The 21679-nt window shown below is 42.9% G+C and overlaps 1 protein-coding gene across 13 annotated transcripts in view; it reads right to left on the bottom strand.

Annotated features, from left to right (window-relative positions):
• Positions 1–20595, bottom strand: part of LOC148036846 (E3 ubiquitin-protein ligase DA2L-like) — a 60948-nt gene extending 40353 nt beyond the window's left edge. Inside the window, exons 1-4 of one of the 13 annotated variants that reach the window (XM_087675748.1) lie at positions 20451–20595; positions 20282–20365; positions 19909–20077; positions 19587–19820 (exon numbers count right to left, since the gene is read on the bottom strand). In XM_087675748.1, coding sequence (XP_087531874.1) covers positions 19587–19778 — 192 coding nt within the window. In that variant the 5' untranslated portion in view covers positions 19779–19820; positions 19909–20077; positions 20282–20365; positions 20451–20595. Of the gene's footprint in view, positions 1–17572; positions 17666–19586; positions 19821–19908 lie in introns of those variants that run through there. The other 12 variants (XM_087675749.1, XM_087675752.1, XM_087675753.1 and 9 more) reach the window with 12 other exon arrangements.
• Between the last annotated feature and the right edge of the window lie 1084 nt (positions 20596–21679).

Here is a 21679-nt window from a genome sequence, read left to right as displayed (position 1 = left end):
GATGATGCTTCAGGGCAAGGGCAGGCTCCCCTTGTGGAAGAGATTTATGATGGACCGAGGGGTTTTTTTGAGGTCCTCTTCCGCTCCTTGGAAGTGCGTGCTCATATTATGCAACATATCCCGTTGTTCATGGATGGTCAGTTAGTTCATATGGTTCCATGGAGGCCTATGGCGGAGTTTTAGGAGGTACTTAGGCAGGCATGTCCAATTTGGGTCGAGGTGGTTAATTTTCCTGCACATCTTTGGTGACTTCTTCCCTTGGTTTTGAGATCTCTTGGTGAGGTGTTGGTGGAGCCTCGGCTGGCCTCCCGTAATAGGAATAGGGCCTGTATGCTTTGGGATAGTATGACTCATCATGACTAGCAAGTGCATGGGGCATCCTTCAATATGTATAGGCATGTGGTTCACAAGCAAGCGCATGAGGCCTTGATTTTTAGGAAGGATGTCCATCATTTTTTCCACTTTGGCCATTTGGATTGAGACAAACTTTTGTGGAGTACTAGGGAACTGCCTTCTTATGCACTTACTTCAAGCTAATTTGAGTTGTAACACCTTAGTAGGATTGAGATTCATGCTCTATGCTAGGGTGATAGTTGTGTGAACACAAGCATTTGTAGTACATGGTGCAAGTGAAACTCATGAGTCACTACATGGTCTAGGGACTAAAATAGATGTAGCTAGTTTTCCAAGTAGCTGAATAAGATAGAGGTACTCCGGTATTACCTTTTTAAATGACATTTGTATACGTGGTGGTATTATTTTTTGATTATGAGTCACTTGTCGATGAAGGAATGAGAAATTTGACACAAAAGAAAAAGGCTTATAGGTGATAAGTTAAGCAAGAGATGTTGAAGAATTTTAGAGCTAGTAATGCGGGTCGAGGGCTAGAAGTTGTACTTTAGGTGCAAGGCACTAACCTAGATGCATAGAGCCAAGTAAAAGCATTTACAAGTCTAATATTTATGTGAAAAAACCTTGAATGACTATTGATTAATAAGTGTGTGTACCCATAATGTTCTCCTAATGATAGTAACTCCATGGCTTCTTTGTGATCAAAGGTAGAAATATCTTCTACATATGCTTCCTATGGGCCTTGGAGTGTAGGAGCTCATTTCCAAGTGATTAATACTTATACATGGCAAAAGCAATGATCATGGTGATGCCATTTTTTGATCATCTTGAAACATGGTGTACTCTCTCAAGTGCCTCTTGTTGGATATAAGGAATGACAACAATAGCAAAAATGGCATTTGAAATGTTGTGTAGTTACTCCAAAGAAACATTGCACCTTATTTTCCAAAGAGTAATGTTTATGTAGATTTTGATTATACAAATGGAAATGATGATAGGGAAGAGAATATTTATGTAGATTTTGACTATACAAATTCCTGTCCTTGTATGATGGCTAGACAAAGAGTTTAACAGATGTATTATATGTGCCATCAATCACAAAGAATCTAGTGTTTGTTGGTCAAATGGTAGAGCAGGGGTTGCAGGTCCGATTCAATGCAAAATGTTGTTTTGTAGAAGACTTTAATGATAAGTACGGGTTAGCTGCAAAAGGAAGTAGAGTTGGCCGCATGTTCACTTTAGATGCTAGAATTTCTGTAATGGATGCTGCTATATATGCTAAAGAAAAAGGAGTAGTTGCAGATATTGAAATATGGCATAAACATATTGGACATGCAAATGTAAAGGCTGAAATTAATGCAGTCCAAAGGATTGGTTATAGCGTTGCCTTCATTTAGAGTTGCAGAAGTCTGTGAAGCATGCTAGTTTGGTAAGCAGGCAAGATAACCCTTCTCGCATGACAGAGAAGCGAGTAGAAAAATACTTGATGTAGTGCATACAGATGTTTGGGAGTCTACACAGAATGTATCTCTTGGTGGCAATAAATACTTTGTCACATTTATTGATAATTGTTTAAGGAAGTTATGGGTATACTTCATGAAGAAAAAGAGTGACGTGTTTGAGTACTTCAAATCTTTTAAGGCAACTGTTGAAACAGAAACAGACTTAAAAGTGAAGTGCTTGAGATCGGATGGAGGGGAAGAGTACCTCTCTAATGAGTTTAGTGGCTTCTTGAGGACTCATGGGATAAATAGGCAATCTACTTGCAGGTATATCCCATAGCAAAATGGGGTTGCAGAAAGAAAAAATACGCATATTGCAAAAGTCGCACGGGCATTAATAGTTGAAAAGAATATGCCTAAATATTTTTGGTCTAAGGCTGTCTATATTATGAACAGAACCCCTACAGTTGCAATTTATGGGATGACTCTTGAAGAATGCTTTACTGGCAAAAATCTTGATGTATCGCACTTGAAGGTATTTGGATGTGTTGCATATGTTCATATGCCAGATGAGCTACGGAAGAAGCTTGATCCAAAGGCAGAAAATTTTATTTTTATTGGATACTCTTTAGAGCAGAAAGGGTATCGCTATTATAACCTTGTCATAGGTGAGTTCAGAGTGAGCAGGGATGTTATCTTTTATGAGATGGGCAGTTGGTATGTACCTAATGGTGATGTTAAGGTATTTGGATGTGTTGCATATGTTCATGTGCCAGATGAGCTACAGAAGAAGCTTGATCCAAAGGCAGAAAAATTTATTTTTATTGGATACTCTTTAGAGCAGAAAGGGTATCGCTATTATAACCTTGCCATAGGTGAGTTCAGAGTGAGCAGGGATGTTATCTTTTATGAGATGGGCAGTTGGTATGTACCTAATGGTGATGTATTAGATGATGATAATGATCATGACAGCTATGTGCAGAAAGAAAAACAAGAATCACGGAGTCTTAGTGGACCAAAAGCGTCATCTGGTACTATACCTATAGTGAGCCCTTGGTCTGGGAGATTAAGGAGTAGCCCCACATCTTCAAGTGGATCTATAAGTGTTGCAGGGAAGGACAAAGGAAAGAAGAAAGTGCTGGATGGTAATGATGCATCTACCAGTCATTTGGAATTTGATGGAGATTCTAGTAGTTCAGAGAGTTTGGATGATGAGCTTGGTATTCCTTTGGTTAGGACACCAGGTGTACAGAGAGCTCATAGTAATGTAAAGGCTCCATTGAGTGATCCGGTGGTACGCAGATGTAGCAGGGTCAAATACCTTGTTAAAAGATTTAGTTTTGAAGGTTATGCAGCTCACCATTATGCTTATATGGTGAAACTAGTTGAGGATGTTGAGCCCACTTGTTTTGAGGATGCTGTTGGTCATGCTCATTGGGATTCAAGAATGGATGAGGAGATGGATGTATTAGAAGCCAATAAGACTTGGGATTTGGTACCCTTACCTAAGGGTAATAAAGCTATTGGCTGTAAGTGGGTTTACAAAGTCAAGCATAATGCAAATGGTTCAGTTAGCAAAGGTATAAAGCTAGGCTGGTTGCAAAAGGCTATGCTCAAACATATGGCACAGATTATGAAAAGACATTCAGTCTAGTTGCTAGGATGGCAATTGTTAGATGTGTGATTGCTTGGCAGCAACCAAAGATTGGAGTTTGCAGTAAATGGATGTTAAGAATGCCTTATTGCATGGTGAATTGCAAGAAGAAGTGTATATGGAGCAACCAGCAAGTTATGAGGATTTAGAGCATTCCACATATGTGTGCAGGTTAAAGAAGGTGCTTTATGGTTTGAAGCAAGCACCTAGAGCATGGTCTAACAAGATTGGAGAGTATCTTGTCAATATTGGATTTTGTATTTCTGATGTTGATCACTCACTTTATGTGAGAAAGGGAGATGCAAGTTTGATCATCATAGTCATCCATGTGGATGACTTGATTATTACAAGTGATAGTGACAATGGGACTGTTGAAGTTAAGGACTTCTTGAAGAAGAAGTTTGAGATGAAAGATTTGGGTGAGCTGAGATACTTTCTTGGTATTGAGGTGATCAGATGTGATGATGGTATATGGCTATCCCAAAGGCAGTATGGCTTGGATATGCTATCCAAGTATGGTATGACAGCATGTAAGCCTCTTTCAGTACCATTGGAGCAAAATGTGAAGTTAAGTGCCGACTTTGGGGATGAGATAGAAGACCCTACTATGTTCAGGAGGATAGTATGGAGTTTGATTTACATGACTATCACAAGGCCAAACTTAAGCTATGCTGTTGCCCTTGTTAGTCAGTTTATGCAGATGCTTAGAAAGCCTCATTTGGATGCAGTTAGACGTATATTGAGATATGTGAAGTCCACTTTACATTATGGATTTTTTAATGAGACAGGTAAGGACATACATGTCTTTGGATACACAGATGCAGATTGGGCTAGTAGCATATCAGACATAAGATCTACTAGTGGATTCATGTTTTCCCTTGGTAGTGCAACAATTACATGGAGCAGAAAAAAGCAACCTATAGTTGCTTTATCGAGTACAAAGGCTGAGTATAAAGGTGCTGCTATGGCAGCATGTGAGGTGGTATGGATGCAAAAGTTATTAGGTGATCTGGATGTGCAAGGAGATGGTCCAGTTGTCATTCATTGTGACAACATGAGTAGCATATAGTTAGCCAGGAATCCAGTCTATCCTCAAGTAAGGGGACCCTACTCTACCCAGTAACTATCGGACTATTATGGTTGGGCATACATTGGCTAAGTTATATGCTTCCATCCTTGAGCATGAGTTAAGCAGGTGGGTAGAGATGTGGGGTCTTAGAGCACAAGGACTGTTAAGAAGACTGCTAGGGTTTGCATTGAGGACACAGAGTGTATGACCACGACAGAAACACAAAGACACAGACACAAACACAGAGGGCAAAACTCAAACCCTAAACGCAAAACTCAAAACTCAAACACAAAAACTCAAACACAAACAGAAGAAAGGTGAGAGAGAACACAACTCTGAAGTGAATGAATGCTGTAAATGAATGTAAGAGTGTACAGTGTGCTCAAGGGCAGAGCAATGTCGGAGTGTGACGTCCACCGAAGATAGATCCCAAGTCTGTGACCACCAGTTGGAGTGTAGGAGTGCTGAATAGTGAATGGCAGCAGTCTGGAGGCTGGAAACTGGTAAACGCAGCAGCGTACCATCGATCGGGGGCTGGAAACTGTGCACAGTCTGCTGTAAACAGCAGGCTGAAACAGTGTCTTTTTTGTAATGGATGTGATTCTCTCTCTCTCTCTCTCTCTTCTCACAGTTCCACACCATACTTGGAACACATATGAATTGTACCCAGCCTATATACCATTTTGTACCTACTCAATTAGTTTATCACAGCATTAGATGGTAGCTTTGCTGGGACCTAGAAAGTTCCCCGAATCCTCTGCCAATGAATCACTGTCCGAATCCGGCTGGTCATTCCCATTTCCTAAATGCTGGTCGAGAAAGGCCACATCGATAACATTTGTCTCCTGTAGATTCTCCATCACTGAACTAGATGCTGAGCATGAACTGTTTTGTCTCCCTTGTTGCAGGCTTGGAGACCACAAGTGTCTCTCTCTCTCTCTCTCGGGACAACCCCCCTACCTCGGCTGCCAGAGGACAGGCCAACTGCCTCCATCTTCTTCAGGACTGAAATGGTCCATGATGCCATTGACAGACCCTAGAATGGTTGGCCCAGGACCACGCGGGACGAGTAGCAAAACCCCTCTCATTTGCTAGAGATACTATCACCCCCCTCTTAGCCCACCTATTCAACATGGCACTACGAGAAGGCTTCCCAGCCAATTGGTCAGCTAACACAATAGTACCAATCCTAAAGGCCGGAGACCCCATGGTCCCCACAAAGTACCGGACGGTCATGGTCAGCCATGTGCTAGCTAAGCTCTACGGATCCATCCTGGAGCATGAGCTAAGCAAATGGGCGGACAAACCAACACCGAGCATAGGGGCAATCCGGTTTGAGGAGAGGCTACTCTACACTTAACCACATCCTCACACTCCAAGCCATCGTTGAAGAGAGTAGAACACAGGGAAAGTGGGTGTACTACTGCTTTGTGGACTTCCGCAAGGCCTTCGATACAGTTCCCCGAGCCAAACTCATGCAGAGACTACAGGCGCTCGAAGTCCCGGCAAAGATGGTATGGGGAAATCTTGACTCTATACGAGTCCTGTCACTGGACAGGTCCAAGCACCGGGAGGGTTGTCAGAGGAGATTATTAGCACTATTGGGGTAAAGCACGGATGCTCCCTCTCCCCCCCACCCTGTTCGGCCTCTACATCGACGAGATATCTGATTATGTGGACAGACTTGGAGGGGAGGGGTCCTGCGTGGGGGGGACACTGATACCCATGTTACTATGTACAGATGATATACTTCTCCTCTCTAGCACACCGGAGGGACTGCAACGCCACCTAAACGCATTATGGACCTTCTGCCAAGACAAGGACCTCATAGTGAACCTGGGGAAAACCAAGATCATGGTATTCAACACATTCACCCAATGGATCCACCGGTCAGTGCCCCACTTCAAATACGGAGAGGATATAGTCGAGGTGGTCCAAAAATATGTTTCCCCTGGGGATCACATTCTCAGGGCCAAGACTCACCCTGAGGAAGGCCGCGGCAAACTGACTGACACGCGGCTACGCTGCCCTGGGATCTATGGAAAGCCAATGTGCACGTCTACAATTTCAGGAACCTCAGATGAAGCTATGGCTCTTTGATACCTTAGTCACACCAACACTTCTGTATGGGATCCCGATATGGGGGTCTAGCCTCTACCATACACGGCGAACCACACAAGATCAATCATTGCCCAAAGGGGAGAAGAGATACGAAGGATGGGAGAAAATGGAACGCCCCCTGGTGATGATGATCTCCCGGCTGATCAGGAGTAAACCATCAATACCACACGAGATCGTGAGGGCCGAATTGGGAGCGCCACCTATAGTGGTAGAGGCCCTATCCCAGACAATGACCTTCCTGCATAGGCTTTGGAGCCTACCACGACAAAGATACTCTTGCCTTGCACTAGAATCATCCAAACAACTCCCATCGCAAGGAGACACTGAATGTTGGTATGCCCATACTCAGGCATGGCTGCAACTGCATGGGCTACACATGGACCACCTCCCGCCCCTACAATATGGTCTGGACTGCTCCCACCTGAAGATTAGCGGGGAGGAGCTGAACCGCATCATCAAGGCGGATATTATTCAGCTACACATAGCCAGGACATGGGTGTTACCGGCCGAGGATCTGGGGAAGAAGATGGCCTTCTACCGAGCTAGTTCACCATAACACCAGATAGTAGCTTTATTGGGACTTGGAAAACTTCCCAGACATTTTGTATGTAACCTTTTGGTCTCATAGGCCAACTTCGCCTTTTGTAGACATTAATATAACTCTGTGTGTGTGTGTGTGCAGGTAGTGAGCACTCCGATCTGTACAGGGACATAATCACGCTTTGCCAAATTATGTCTCTCTCTCACTTCTCAGCACAGCAGTGTGCACAGTGTGGCACCCAAGGGCAGCAAGACGCAAGGCTAATGTCTAGCAGGGCAACAGATGCAGAATACCTAACCGTGACAAGACACTTCCATTCATCGACGAAAACAGTCGCGATTAGGGTTTTTTGTAGTGCGGTGCCTGTGCAGATCAGGACGAGCATGATCAAGAGGACCGCATGCCAACAGGGCAATCGAATCCAGTGGGCTTTGCAGCGTGGCGCAAAGTAATGGGGTAGGAGACCTATGCAACGAGTCACAAGTCCGTTCCGACAAGGCACGCGCAGGTCCAAGTGACGGCAGTGACGCGCAAGTCTAGGTGATGGCAGGCAACGGCAGGGACACATGGGTCACATAGGCCGCACAAGGGCTTTCATCTCCGTCGTTTCTCTCTCTCTCTCTCTCTCTCTCTCTCTCTCTCTCTCTCTCTCTCTCTCTCTCTCTCTCTCTCTCTCTCTTTTCGTAAAAGGTAATTGTATTAATTACGAAAAAAAAGTACAAGTTTAATTGATTACAAGATACATGATGACACTAAGCCATCATGTGAAAAGGTTTCAGTACTAAGAGTTATGTAAAGATGTAGATGAAATTGCCATATGCCAAGGACGCAAGTCCTCCCGGTAGAGTAAGTCAGAATGCTGAAAAAGATCTATCTGCCAATACAAGAGACCCTTAAGCCTAGCAATATGCCGTTGAACATTACAGGCGGAATCGAAAAGAAAAGCATTCCGAATGGTCCAGTTATGCCAACAGCCCCAATATCGAAGAAAGTGAAACACGAGCTTCATATGTGGCTGTGCCAGTGTTGGGTATTTGGGCTACACAAAGACCCAATCAAAGGGCCTTAGCGAGAAACCAACCACCGCTCTCCAAACGGCTGATAAGAACGACCATATTTTCTTAGCGATAGGGCAAGAAATAAATCGGTGACGGGCGGATTCGACACTGGTGGTGCAAAAGAAACAGTTCCCATTGGATATTCGTCACTTGGAAAGAGCCGAAGCAAGCGGAAGACCCCCAATCATCACCCTCCAAAGAAAGACCTTATATTTGAAGGGTGTCTTGTTCAACCACCCTTCCATCACAGTTGCCCTCCACCATGACCAAGATTTACGCAATCCCCATAGAGCATTAGCTTTAGTAACCAGCCATTGATGATCTTTAATCAGAAGATGATAGACCTGGTTAGCGGAAGCTTTGCCGAAACTCAGCCGGCCTTCAAAGTCCCAATCCTGCCAAGGACGATCTGAAGCAAGGGCAGGAAAGGGTTGTCTGCTCTGGAGCACCATCAAAAGTTGTTCCCATAAATGCATGTATCCACGAGGGATCCTAAAAATCCTCCTGGCTGTACGAAATGATATTAACACATTGCGACTCGCAAGGGTGGCATCCGCGACTGAAGTTAAGCCCAAACGTGCCATACGGTTGAATTGTGGTCGAAGCTCTTGTTTACCTTCCCATGAAAGTAACCGCGAGACTGCCAGCAATTCCAATTGAAAAAAATTAGCAGCTAAGCGATCCTTCGTCGGATGTCACTGAGCCTTTCGGAGGACCAGTTTCCAGGAACATACCAAATGGGCAAGCAGTGATGAAGAGAAACCAGAGAACCGAGAATCGGCATTAAGAACATGCCACCAAGAACTCTAGATTTGGATATTGCCATGCCGAAGCCCATGCTCCTCAAGGAAATAATGGGCTATAACGACCCACGGATGATGATCTGAGCACATGGCGCGGAAAAGAGACCAACGGAGGGCCAGCATGTGAGTTTGGGCATCCAAAATAACTCCTCCACCCATGCGTTTAGGGGTGCATGCATGCGACCAAGAAATCCAGGAAATGCCTGCATGCAAGGAATCCTTCTTCCATAACATAAAACAAATAGACTGAGTAAGAGCATTCAGGGTAGTAGTAGTCCAGGGCAGTAAGGGCAAGAAATATGTAAGCATCAGCAACATAATTGTCTGGGCTACTTTGAGGCAAACATGGAATGGCCAAGCCTGAGACTTCCAATACAGGAACTTAGCCGCCAGTTTCTGAGAAATCCACTGTAGAAGCTGCTTTGGGGAAACATCAACACCCAAGGGGTAGCCAAGATGCCTGACAATGGAGCCACGAGGCACAACGATACCCTGCCAGTTCAATGACTGCAAATCCGACTCCGTGCAGCTGAGAATGGCTGATTTCAACACATTGATGCGAAGGCCAGAAGCCTAACCAAAGAGAGCCCAAACATCCAATGCTTTGCGAAGGTTATCCTTATCCGCACGCAGAATTCTCTCTCTCTCTCTCTCTCTCTCTCTCTCTTTGCAAATCTTTGCAAAGGAGACTCAGAAGACTTCAATACAGTTACAACCACAGTCCACACGAGAGCCTCTCTCACCGCCATAGTCCACACACAAACAAGGAGTACTGATTGGTCAAGCCATTTAGCTTAGCCAATCCAAACATCCTAGGCCTCGACACAAACACCGACGACACCTTCATAGATGGATATAGGGGATTATTGCTTCGGCTAGAGCTAGGTCCTCCATACCCACATGAGATTGTACCATTTTGAGCTCATTGTTACTAGATAGAGCTCTATGTTTTACACATAGCCATAGTTAGTTTCCTTTCTTATTTTGCTTTGTGCTACATACATATTTTGCCCAGACAGTTGTACCATCATACACATGATTGTAACTCATGGTCTCATAGGCCATTTTGGCCTTTTGTAGACGTTTATATATATATATATATATGTTTTCTCTTCCATTGCGCACTCTCACAATCCTGACATGCAAACTAGCATGGAGTATAAACCTTTCATCTCTCTACCCTCTTCCATACACATCTCCATCTTCATTCTCCTATGTCATGTACATTAAACAACACTTCTCAATCTTTTGAATTTACTTCCTGTTTTCCACAAGATATCCATGACACTCACGATGAAGGAACTCTTCAAACCAAGCATTGGTTCATAAGCCCTAAAGAAGATGGATTTCTCCATTTGAATTCAAGAATAGATAAGCAAAAGTTGCATGATTCATTGGTGAGTGCTCCTTCTCCATATTTTCCTTCCACCTTTACATCTCATGGTCAATTTGATTTTGGTGCATCATCATTTGTAGTTAATGGACAAAAGAAACCTAACTCATTTCCCACTTCTACACCAATTACAAATCCATTTAATCATCCATCCCTCCCTTATGTTCCGCTACAAACTCCTTTCAACCTCCATCAAGTGCACCTCATTACACTGCACACATCACACTAGGGGGTTCCTCACACTTAGTACTGCCTTTACGAACTCTCATTTCTCTTATCCAGGTGGTGTATCCGTGATGGCGGCTCGTCCTCCCAAACACAACCTTTTTCGGTCTGTCCCACCATAGGGCCAACTTCGAGTGTTGAGCATTTGGTACCACTATTCGCCTCTATGGCTTTACCTAGTGGACCACTTGCACATTCTGTAGTGCCCCAACCGACATTTGGATAGGGCTTACCTGTCCAATGCCTCCACATCTAGCGACACCTTATGGAAACATTCATGTTTGAATGCCTTCGCATCAATCAACACTCATTGGACACCCATAGCCTATTTCTACCTATCCACCTCCTCCTCCTATTTCTTTACCTCCACCTCCATCATCTTACACTATCATTATCCATCTTCTCAGACACCTCATGGTTCTTCATCCTTATCAGTCAAGCATGCATTTAATGATAAGACTTGTTTTAATGGGTCTAACTATACTACTTGGTCAAATCTGATGAGACATGTCCTTGACTCACAAAACCTATGGAATCTTATGCAAGGTTTGGAATCCCAACCTAATCCCGCACTTGTTTCATACGAGGATGCTTGCTCATGGAAGGCTAGGAAGAACACTCCGCTATTGTTGAGATGATGCAAGGTATTTTACCTAAGTTTCATTCCTAGCTTCAGCACTTTGACTTAGCATCCGAGCATTGGAAACACTTGACTGACCACTATGTAGCTCGGGATAGGACTCGTCGCATCAACTTGGACCATGAGCTTCAAAACTTCAAAATCACCATTGGGGATGACCTAAAGGTCTAGTTGGCTGAGTATCAATGACTCCCCCCTGAATTCTCCACTACAGGGGCTCTTAAGTCTCTTGATGACTAGGTCACATTGTTCCTAAACAAGTTACCAAGAAAGTATTTCAACTTTGTGCAATAGGTGATCTAAAAGCCCGATATGCCTATGCTCTATGAGTTTGAGTGTCAACTACTATGTTACACTCGGCTCTTCGATCAGTTTCTTGGGCCATCTCCTGTAGAGGGGGCTCTTGTTGCTTCTTCCCTAAAGGGGCAGCAAGGGAAGGGCAAGAAAACTCAAAATTCCACTCAAACTCAAAATCCAACTAGCGAGACCCAAGGCAATACCCAATCATCTCTCAAAACCGGGTGGCAAAACTATCAAAGAAAAATTGGTATTATAAACATTGTCAAAAGGCTGGCCATTTTGATGACAAGTGTCCATCAAACGCTCAAGGGCACACAACCAAAACCAAAGTTCCAAACCCTAGCAGGCGAAGCAGGGTGGTGGCAACCGATCTCAAGGGTAGTGGAGAGGTCAAACTCACACTGCCACTGGTCAACCATAACAGTCGACAACGTTCTCAACACCAAAGGGCTTGTCTAACATGTAGAGGCCCATATCATCTCCATATAGACATTTGAGGGTATGAGTCTAGTCCACAATTGGGAATTGTCTCCCGATGAGGTGATTGCAGAGGCCTACTCATCACAGCCATATACTTCAACTACTCCTTGGATTGTGGACAGTGGAGCTACTCATTATATGACCCCCATAGAGGACATTTTCATCTCCCAAGCCCATCCAGCCGGGAGAGTCCAAGTTGGGAACAACTCCTTGGTCAAGATTCAAGCTCTCCGTCGGTTCAATTTTGCCACTTACTAGGGCCCGGATCGTGCCACATTGGATGATATATACTATGTTCCCCAGCTTGGGGTAAACTTGTTATCAGTCTAGCAGCTTTGCCGGTTGGGACAAGATGTCTTCTTAACAATGACCATAATCGAGGTCCTTGACTCTCAAACTGGTTCAATGATTGCTCGCGGTGAAGCACGGCCTAGTGGCCTATACCACATGACTCAATTTCTTTCCAAGCCAATAGCCAAGGGCTCTGAGTTCCATCACTTCGAAGCTTTACCCATTGCACGGGAGTCAACGAACATTGAGCATCTCCGGCATTTTGCTTAGGACATCTCGCGTATGATTCTCTTTATGAGCTATCACGTTGACAAATGGTGAAGGGCCTTTCATGCCTAAAGCTATCTTGAGATATCTATAAAGCATATCAACTTGGGAAACAACACCGTACCCCATTTTCTCAGCATTCCACCCATAGAGCTAAGGCTCCTCTCTGAGATTGACTCACGTTGATCTTTGTGGACCGACGCCCACTGTCACCCTGAATGGCACACTTTTTTTTAAAATTGAGAACCATTTCTCTAGATACATGCGGATTCACTTTCTCAAGCATAAATCACATGCTTTCACATATTTTGCTTCTTGGGTGCTTTCACATATTTCACATAGTTTACAGTTCATTACATAGAGCATTCTAAGCCGAATAGTTGGCAAAAGGCTCTTCAACACCCCTAATGGTGAGAAGCCATGGAAAAGGAGCTAGAATGTATTGACCAAAATGAGACTTGGATCCTAATGGACCATCCCAGCCACAAGAAAGTCATCCGGATGAAGTAAATTTTTTGAACAAAGCTAAAAGCTTATGGAACTTTAGATAAATACAAGACTTGCCTTGTAGTGCAAGGGTTTCAACAAAAGCAAGGCATTGACTATGAAGAAACCTTTGCTCCTACTAGCGGATGACTTCATTCCATTTGTTAGTTATGCTCACCGCTTACCATGGTCGCCAATCTATCACATGAACATCAAACGTGCCTTTCTAAATGGTTATCTCGAGAAGAATGTCTATGTGGAGCAACCACCTGGTTTTTCTTTTGCTAACCGGAAAGATAAGGTCTTTCGCTTGCGGAAAGCTCTTTATAGGCTAAAGCAAGGACCATGATCTTGGTTCCAACAGATTTCTTCGAACTCACGGATACCATTTGACTCCTTATGACCCGAACTTATATGTATGTATCACTTCAGAGGGGGTCAGCAATATCCTGCTTTATGTTGATGATGTGTTGGGTGATTACTAGCTCTAATTTTGCTACTATAGCAAAAATTAAGGCCAAGCATTGTGCCACTTTTGAGATGCCAAACCTTGGTTTGTTCTCTTATTTCTTGGGGATGGAAGTAGTTTGTTCTGAGGATTGAATTTTCATGTCTCAGCAAAAGTACACTCTTCATCTAGTGGAATAGTATTACTCCAATCAGACACAGCCTGTAACCACACCACTTGATCCCACTATCCAGTTGTCTAAAGATGCCCTAAGACGTGATGAGTACACCTATAGATTTGTAGTAGGAAAACTTATTTGGTAGATTCATACTAGGCCAGATTTAGCTTACTTAATCAACCTCCTTAGTCAGTATTCCAACACACCTTGTATGTCACATTGGATTGCTTGTCTACGTGTTTTGAGTATGTTCGGTGTACCTATGTTTATGGCCTGACTTATGCTTCTCGTTTACGTTTGCAAGGTTACACTGATTCAGATTGCGCAAGAGACCCCAACACATAACATTCCCATAGTGACTATGCTATCTCTTTACCTTGGGCACAACTCCCATTTTTTGGTCAAGACGGTAGCAATTTTCACAATCGAGGCTTACTATCAGGTGTTACCCGATGATATCACTGAGGCCATCTACTTAAGGAGTCTATTGGCGGCACTTCATTTCCCGTGCGACTCTTCTACCATTATCTATCACAACAACCAAAGTGCCATTGCCCTTGCGGGCAATCCAATCATCACACTATAGACACGACATGTGCGAGTTCACTTCCACTTTACCAGAGAGCAAGTTGAGCTAGGCAGTATACACCTAGAGTTTGTGCCATCATCTAACAACTATGCAAACATATTTACCAAAGTGATCAATCGGCCGGTGTTGCAATATATTCTACCCAGGATCGGCTTGGGTACGCCCTTCCTTACTTCAACTTGATGGAGAGAGGGTGCTTCTATTCGTGTTAACATGCATATGTACATTTATCTCTTTTCAATCTTTGGAGTGGTCAACTCTAGATCCAGCATATTCGTAGCATTGCACATGGCAATCTCTAAGGCAATCTCCCTTGCTTACTTAGCTTGTCCAGCTTGCTATCCACACATCTTTTTTGCCTCTCCACATACCATCATATTTGATTCACCCACCCTAAGTTCATTCCTTCATCATCAACACCCGATAATGGTAGGGTTAGCTTGCTTGTTTTGTGAAGGTCTTGGGTCCGACTCTTTCATCTCTCTATATTTCTCTCTCCCCCCTTGCTTTCCCTATTTTTTTCTTCCTTATTTTTGGATCTCACCCAGTTGGATATCATGCAAACATGGTTGATGCCAGGGCAGGAGCTAGGGACAAATATGGCTTTCTACCACGAGCATTTCCTCCATACTACAAATGATGGATTTATTGTTCGCCCGAGATACATGGACACCCACCTTTCCCATGGGATCAGATGTACTATTGGTCAATTGCGCACCTCCTCACATCAGCTAGAGATTGAGACTGGCAGATATAGATCCATCCCACCAGAGGAGTGCATATGCCAAATATGCCAATTAGAGCTTGAGACAGAGGAGCATTATATTTGCCGCTGCCCAGCGTATTATGAGGTCCGTGGTCATTTCCACTGTCTCTTTAGAGACAAATTTGGACCACTATCCAGAGTCATGGATTTTACCGATCAGCAATGCCTTGGCCTCTTTCATCTCGAGATACGACGGCTTCCTAACATGCGCCTCAAGAGTACAGCTGCTCCAGGACACCGAGGCCCTTCACAGAGGCAGCTCACAAACTTCTTTGCAAAGGAGACCCAGAAGACTTCAATACAGTTACAGCCACAGTCCACATGAGAGCCTCTCTCACCGCTAGAGTCCACACACAGACAAGGAGTACTGATTGATCGAGCCGTTTCGCTTAGCCGATCCAGACGTCCTAGGTCTCGACACAAACACCAACGACACCTCCATAGGCAAATACAAGGGATTATTGCTCGGGCTAGAGCTAAGCCCTCCATACCCACATGAGATTGTACCATTTGGAGCTCATTGTTACTAGATAAAGCTCTATGTTTTACACATAGCCATAGTTAGTTTCCTTTCTTATTTTTCTTTGTGCTACATATTTTTCCCAGACAGTTGTACCATCATACATATGATTGTAACTCATAGTCTCATAGGTCATTTTGGCCTTTTGTAGACGTTAATATATCATTTCATTTCTCTCTCTCTCTCTCTCTCTCTCTCTCTCTCTCTCTCTCTCTCTCTCTCTCTCTCTCTCTCTTGTTTTGTTGTACTAAAAATGCCATGCTTTGGTTTTTGGGCCCTATTTTTTTTCTCAAAACACCGTCGTTATTGGTATCGCTATCTACGACACAAATAGCATCACAAAATGAGTCACTATTAGCATCACAAAGATCAACACAAATAGCAATGCTTTTAGTTATGCTTTTTGCGATGCTCTTAGCGACACCGCCATTTAGGATAAAAACCAAAACACACACACTTTGGGTTGGCCTTTCTTTCTAGCTTAGTTTTTAGACCTGAGAGGGGGTGTTGAGACACCAATGCACACACTTTGGGTTAGCCTTCCTTTGTAGCTCAGTTTTTGGGCATGAGAGGGGATATTGAGCTAAAATATGCATTGCATGCTGATTAGCCTCTTGAACAGTCCCAAAAATGCTTATTTATTGTAAAAATCCTAAAATGGGGACGGTTCGAGAGAGTTAAAACAGGAAGAGATTCTAGACTGTTAAGGACCCAAAACTTTCTATGAATAGACATGCTACCCTCCATTCGGTCCCAATCTCATTTTTGCAAGTTTCAGATGATCTAGCTTTGCTGCCCACACCCTATTTGTGGAGGATATCTTAGCCAAAGCTGCCCAACATTGTCTCCATCTATCCAGCACTTGTTTCTAGCCTCCATTTCGCAGTCTACATCAACTTCTGCTACATTTGTTAATCAACCACATCATCTATAGTTGGCGACTGCTACGTTTATGATCCGCTGCTACTGTATGGATTGCCACATTATGATACCTCCGTTTTTGCTGTCATTAGCCTTCCCACATCACCAAACCTGCATTTTGTTGCCATCAGTGTGACACGCCATCATCGCTGGCTAAGTTTGTTGGTTTTCTCTCTCCTTTATCTATCCAGCATCATTCATTACTGCATTTGCTCCTTTCCACTATCTTAGAGGCTACCTTGCTATTCTTACAGTAGAAATACTCTCCTTGAAACTTTTTCTTATCACTCTTTCTTTTTGTTACCATTGGTAGAGAAACCACCTTTGCCTTTTGCCTTGGTGGAGAATGCAATATCTCCACTATTGCTTCCTTCTCGGGCTTTAAGCCACAACTTCTCCTCCATCAGTAGTAGACAAAATTTCTCAAACATCAAAGCTTGGAGTCTCATCTCTTAAGTGTTTAGGACAGTTATTATTCCATCAAACTTTGGCAGATAAATCCAAAGACACCTTCGAGCTATCTCCAAGCTAGACTTTTATATCCTAGTGTCAGTCATCTAATCACATAGATTCTTGATCCGAGTAATGAATACTTCAAATGTTTCTCCTTCAGTAAACTTCTCCGTTGCTAGTTGATTCTCTAGGTTTTGAATCCTTGTTTACTTTCGCATTTATATTTACTCAATATATTCCAAGCCTCTAATGCCTTGGTTGTATATGCTGAATCAAGGTCAAAGCACTGTCAAAATAGCTTGCAACCAAAGCACACAATGCATTTACATTCCTTCATTTCCAAGCCCGTAGAAAATCTGCATTTTAAGGAATCATAACACTTGAATTCTATGGGTTAGGGGTAGATTGTGGTTCTAAGTCAATGCCCAACACCATCTCCAGAAGCTCATAAGAATCAAAGATAGTTGTAATTTTAAACTTCCACAAAGTGTAGTTTGTACCATCTAGCTTGCCTTCACTACAAGATTGGTGAATGAATCCTTAATGTTTAAATTGTCAGCACAGCAGCACTACTACCTGATGCATCAAACGACATTGCTTCTCTTTGCTATTGAAGCCCTTGTCTCTCGTGTACTCATTACTCCTTAGAGTCCCCTAAGCTCTGATACCCTGTGAAAAATTACACGGCACAACAAACAAAATATGATCAAGGAGTAAAGAATACACAATAAATATAAGAATAACACAAACTTCTTTAATTCCAAACAAACTGATACAAAGATGGCTTTGTCCACCTGTGCACTTCCATTGTGAAGCTTAGATGGCAATCTAGACAAAGGATAAGCAAAGAGCTATAAGACTAGCTAGAAGAACTTTAACTGGGTAAAAGATAGATTGATGATGACTTTGGAGGGGTCTTCCTTTTATAGCTTGGGAAGGTAGTCTAGTCAACATATCCGATCACTAGTCAGTTAGGGAATATTTCCTTTATCATTGGGTTGCTACTCCTAAATCCCAAAATAGGGATTGATAGCTCCCACGCCCTGCAACTTGATGCATTGTGCCTCGAGTTGCTACCAACATAACTGCTCTATCTAACAAAAAGACTAGATCCACAAAGGTCACCTTTTTGCCATCTAGTCACATAGACTATATCTGACATAGAAGTCAGGACCCAACCAATGCCAGGCTCACACATGGCTTCTCCTTATAATGGGGACCTTACAACTAAGAGTACCATGGATCATTGGTGGCACCTTATGAGGGTGGAGCATTGAGCATATCTAACATGTCATGCCTCATGCAACTTCCAAAAAGCTTCAATAGTTAGTGCTATTCTCAACTCCAATAGGATGTTTAACTGATCAATAGGACCTTCAGTGGACTTTAGTTCTCACTAATATTTGGTCAATTGTGGAGCTAAATATCACATAACTCCCATTTGAGATATGTTCCATCTCACGAAGGCCTGTAGGTGGAGCTATCCAATGCAGCAATAACTCCTTGCTGAAGATTCACTGCATGGTACAATCACATTTGACACTCATTAGGGCTAGAATCTGACTACATAGATTATGTTTTTCATGTTCCCCAATTGGGTGTAAATCCTCTTTCCATCTACTAGCTTTGCCTCTTGGGGAGTGTTGTCTTTTATGCCAAGACCATAGTTGAGCCTATTGACAAGACTATTGGTTTAGTGATAGCCCAAGGCAACATATAACCTATTGGCCTCTATTTGATGCCACAATTTTTGTCTCAGCCAACAACTGAAGGCTCTGAGTTTCATAAGGATTCATGGAATTAGCTCTAGGATAAAGCTCCTTCCAACACTAAGTGTCTTTGGCATTATTAGTTAGGGAAAATTTTCTATCACTCTCTTTCTGAGATGTCTAGGAACCAATTGGTTGCCAGCATTCCATGCCAAACTAATTTCAGATGGCAAACAACACCAAACCCATTTTCTGCAGCAAGCCACATAAAGAGCAAATAGTGTTCTCAGAATGTATCACCTTGATCGTAGAGACCGATCACACAATCCTTATTTCAGATGAATGTGGAGCAACAGAAGCAAAGACATGAAGCTGCTGTAGACACAGAGAAATGGACAAAAGAACAAGAAGACATGAACTCCAAAGTGCTCCCAGCCTTCCTCACTCCAACACCAAAGTGCTCCCAGCCTTCCTCACTCCAACAAGATGCAGTATGCATGTCTGAATGAATTATGAAATGGAGAAAGGTAGCCTTTAAATCTATCACACAAGTTCTTAGAACCACTTCCTCCCCTACAATTTGTTTTCAATATGTATAAGACATCAAACAAAACATATGGGGCACAATAGTCAAGAACTGGTACCTTTGTGAAATGCAACTTTAAAAATCAGATGGCTAAATAATAAAATAAAACCACGACATGTTATACAATGTCATTTCCAACAAACACCATAGACACCTTGTTATTACAACACCCAAAAATATATAGAATAATCAAGAAATCGTCTTCAGTGCCAGAAAGCTGCCGTTTCCAGCAACAAAGCATGAACACTGAGGGTGTTCAAATAGATACTTCAAATAGTGCACACAGTAACATTACCAAAAAACATATTGGACATTCATCCAAGTCTGCGAGCTGGTCCTCGCTTCCTGGATAGCAAGGTGCAAGCTTTGCATCCAATATTAGCCGGCGCAATTTCTTAGCATCAACATCTTTGTGCTCGTAGAGACCTTGTGGCTTGGTCAAGCTTTCATCAATAATTGGACGACGCCTTGATATTTTATTGCCCATGTAAAATGCCCAGCCTCAGCAAATTCATCTAGAATATGACACCTACATCACAAGTAATGCAATCAAGTGTCATCCCCTTCCATAGACAAGAGGCTGCAAGGTGGGTCCAAAAAAGAAAGGAAGCTATTACCTGAAGCCAAAACTGCTATTGGGACTTCCCTGGTTTGTTGCATGCACCACTAATGCTTATAAGCTGATCAGTGAAGGGTAGAAACTATGATCTGAAGGAAAATATGCTGACAAAGACTCTCAAAGCATCGATTTGTTAGTGCGCCTTCCCTGAATCGCGTAAAGCTGGTCTTTTACCACATCAAGTCATTGGAAAGACGCGGTGAGAGATGTCAGATGGACATCTTTGGTTGAATTGGGGAAAGGGAGGGAAAACATGGACTGGTTTTGTATAATGTGTGAATCATTGACCAAGATTTCATGGGTGGATGTTTTCCTGTCGATTCACGATCTAGACAGTCTAAGAATTCTCCTGGTTTGAACAGAGAGTTTACCTGGTTTAATATCGCGATTAGCAGCAGCAGGTGCAGCCAGGGAACCGAATGATTGAAGCCGATGTGAGTCAGGCAGCAGCGGGCCTGACGCGAGTTACAGAGAATCTGATAGAGCTGGCTTTGTTTGCATTGTATCGCGTGATGCGAGTAAGAGAAGGGAAGAGAATACCTGTCAGTCAGTTCATTCGAAGGCTGGTTGCCGGCCATTGGCCATCCTCGATTGCATAGTCCCGTGACCCCAACGTCCGCACGTGCTAATCAAATTCCGTTGTCTCATGATACGCCTCATGATACGCCTCACCATATAAAGTCAAAGTGCCGTTCACTTTTTGTTGGTTAAAAGGCCTGCCAGCCTAATAGGCTATGGCTTATTCGGAATAGAAGTTAGTCTAAATTTGGTTGTTGTTGTTGTTATTAAATATCTTTAAATTTTTTTAGCGGTTTTTGCTTTGGATTTTAGATCACTATGTGTATAAGGCATCACTCATCCTACTTTGTCTTCTTGTGGAGCTCCTTTTTGGTCCTCCAAAAAATTTGTGAAAGATGCTTTAATCCTAGCTCCCAAGCTCCATTTTATGAGAACACATGAGAGAGAGAGAGAGAGAGAGATGCATTAATGAGATACATTCGAATGATGCTCTTTGATGAAGACAATCCTCTTATTCTATTATTCTCTTCTTCGTCATCATCTTATGAGAACACACAAATGATCAAAAGCATGAACATTGACAAAAAGGATGAACATGAGAACTCAGAAACATACAAGCGATGGAATCCATAAAATGAAGCACAGATACACAGTTGAATACAATAGCAACAAGGTACCTAGCACAATTATGACCAGTAGTATTGTCTCCCATCTCCCTCTCTCCAAGGATGCAAGATTATGCGAAGCAATAATTGATAGTGGACCAAAGCATATAGAGAAGTCTTTGGACAAGACACAAGACCATGGAACAAATCCTCCACCCAACTACCTGGTAGGCACTCAAATGTATACTAAATGATGTGTCTAAAACGCATTAGATGTAGTAGACTAATATACTCTTGTAGATCATGAATGATCGATACAATAGAATGTAGAATGATGTAGGCATACAAGCCTCTAAGAACCCCCACCATGTCACATACTAGAGTATAAGGTTTTTCCAAAAACCTATAGCATCATAATAACTACAAACAATGACAAAGAACACACCATGGATACTCCAACACTCACCAAATGTTGGATGCACATGGGAAAAACACTGATGTCAATGTCAAGTATACTCAATCACTACTCATAGAAGTTGGAAATAGTTGAATCTCAATGCCTATCACAAATGCCCTACAAAAGCACATCATGACCATGGATTCCTCTCCTTCAACCACACCCTTAAAGTGTTCCTACATAGAAGA

The sequence above is a fragment of the Lygodium microphyllum genome, chromosome 4 (assembly GCF_053477565.2).
Source record: "Lygodium microphyllum isolate KBCC chromosome 4, Lygodium_microphyllum_v1.1.10, whole genome shotgun sequence".
NCBI classification, from domain to species: Eukaryota; Viridiplantae; Streptophyta; class Polypodiopsida; order Schizaeales; family Lygodiaceae; genus Lygodium; species Lygodium microphyllum.
This window is presented reverse-complemented; position numbering and strand designations above follow the sequence as displayed.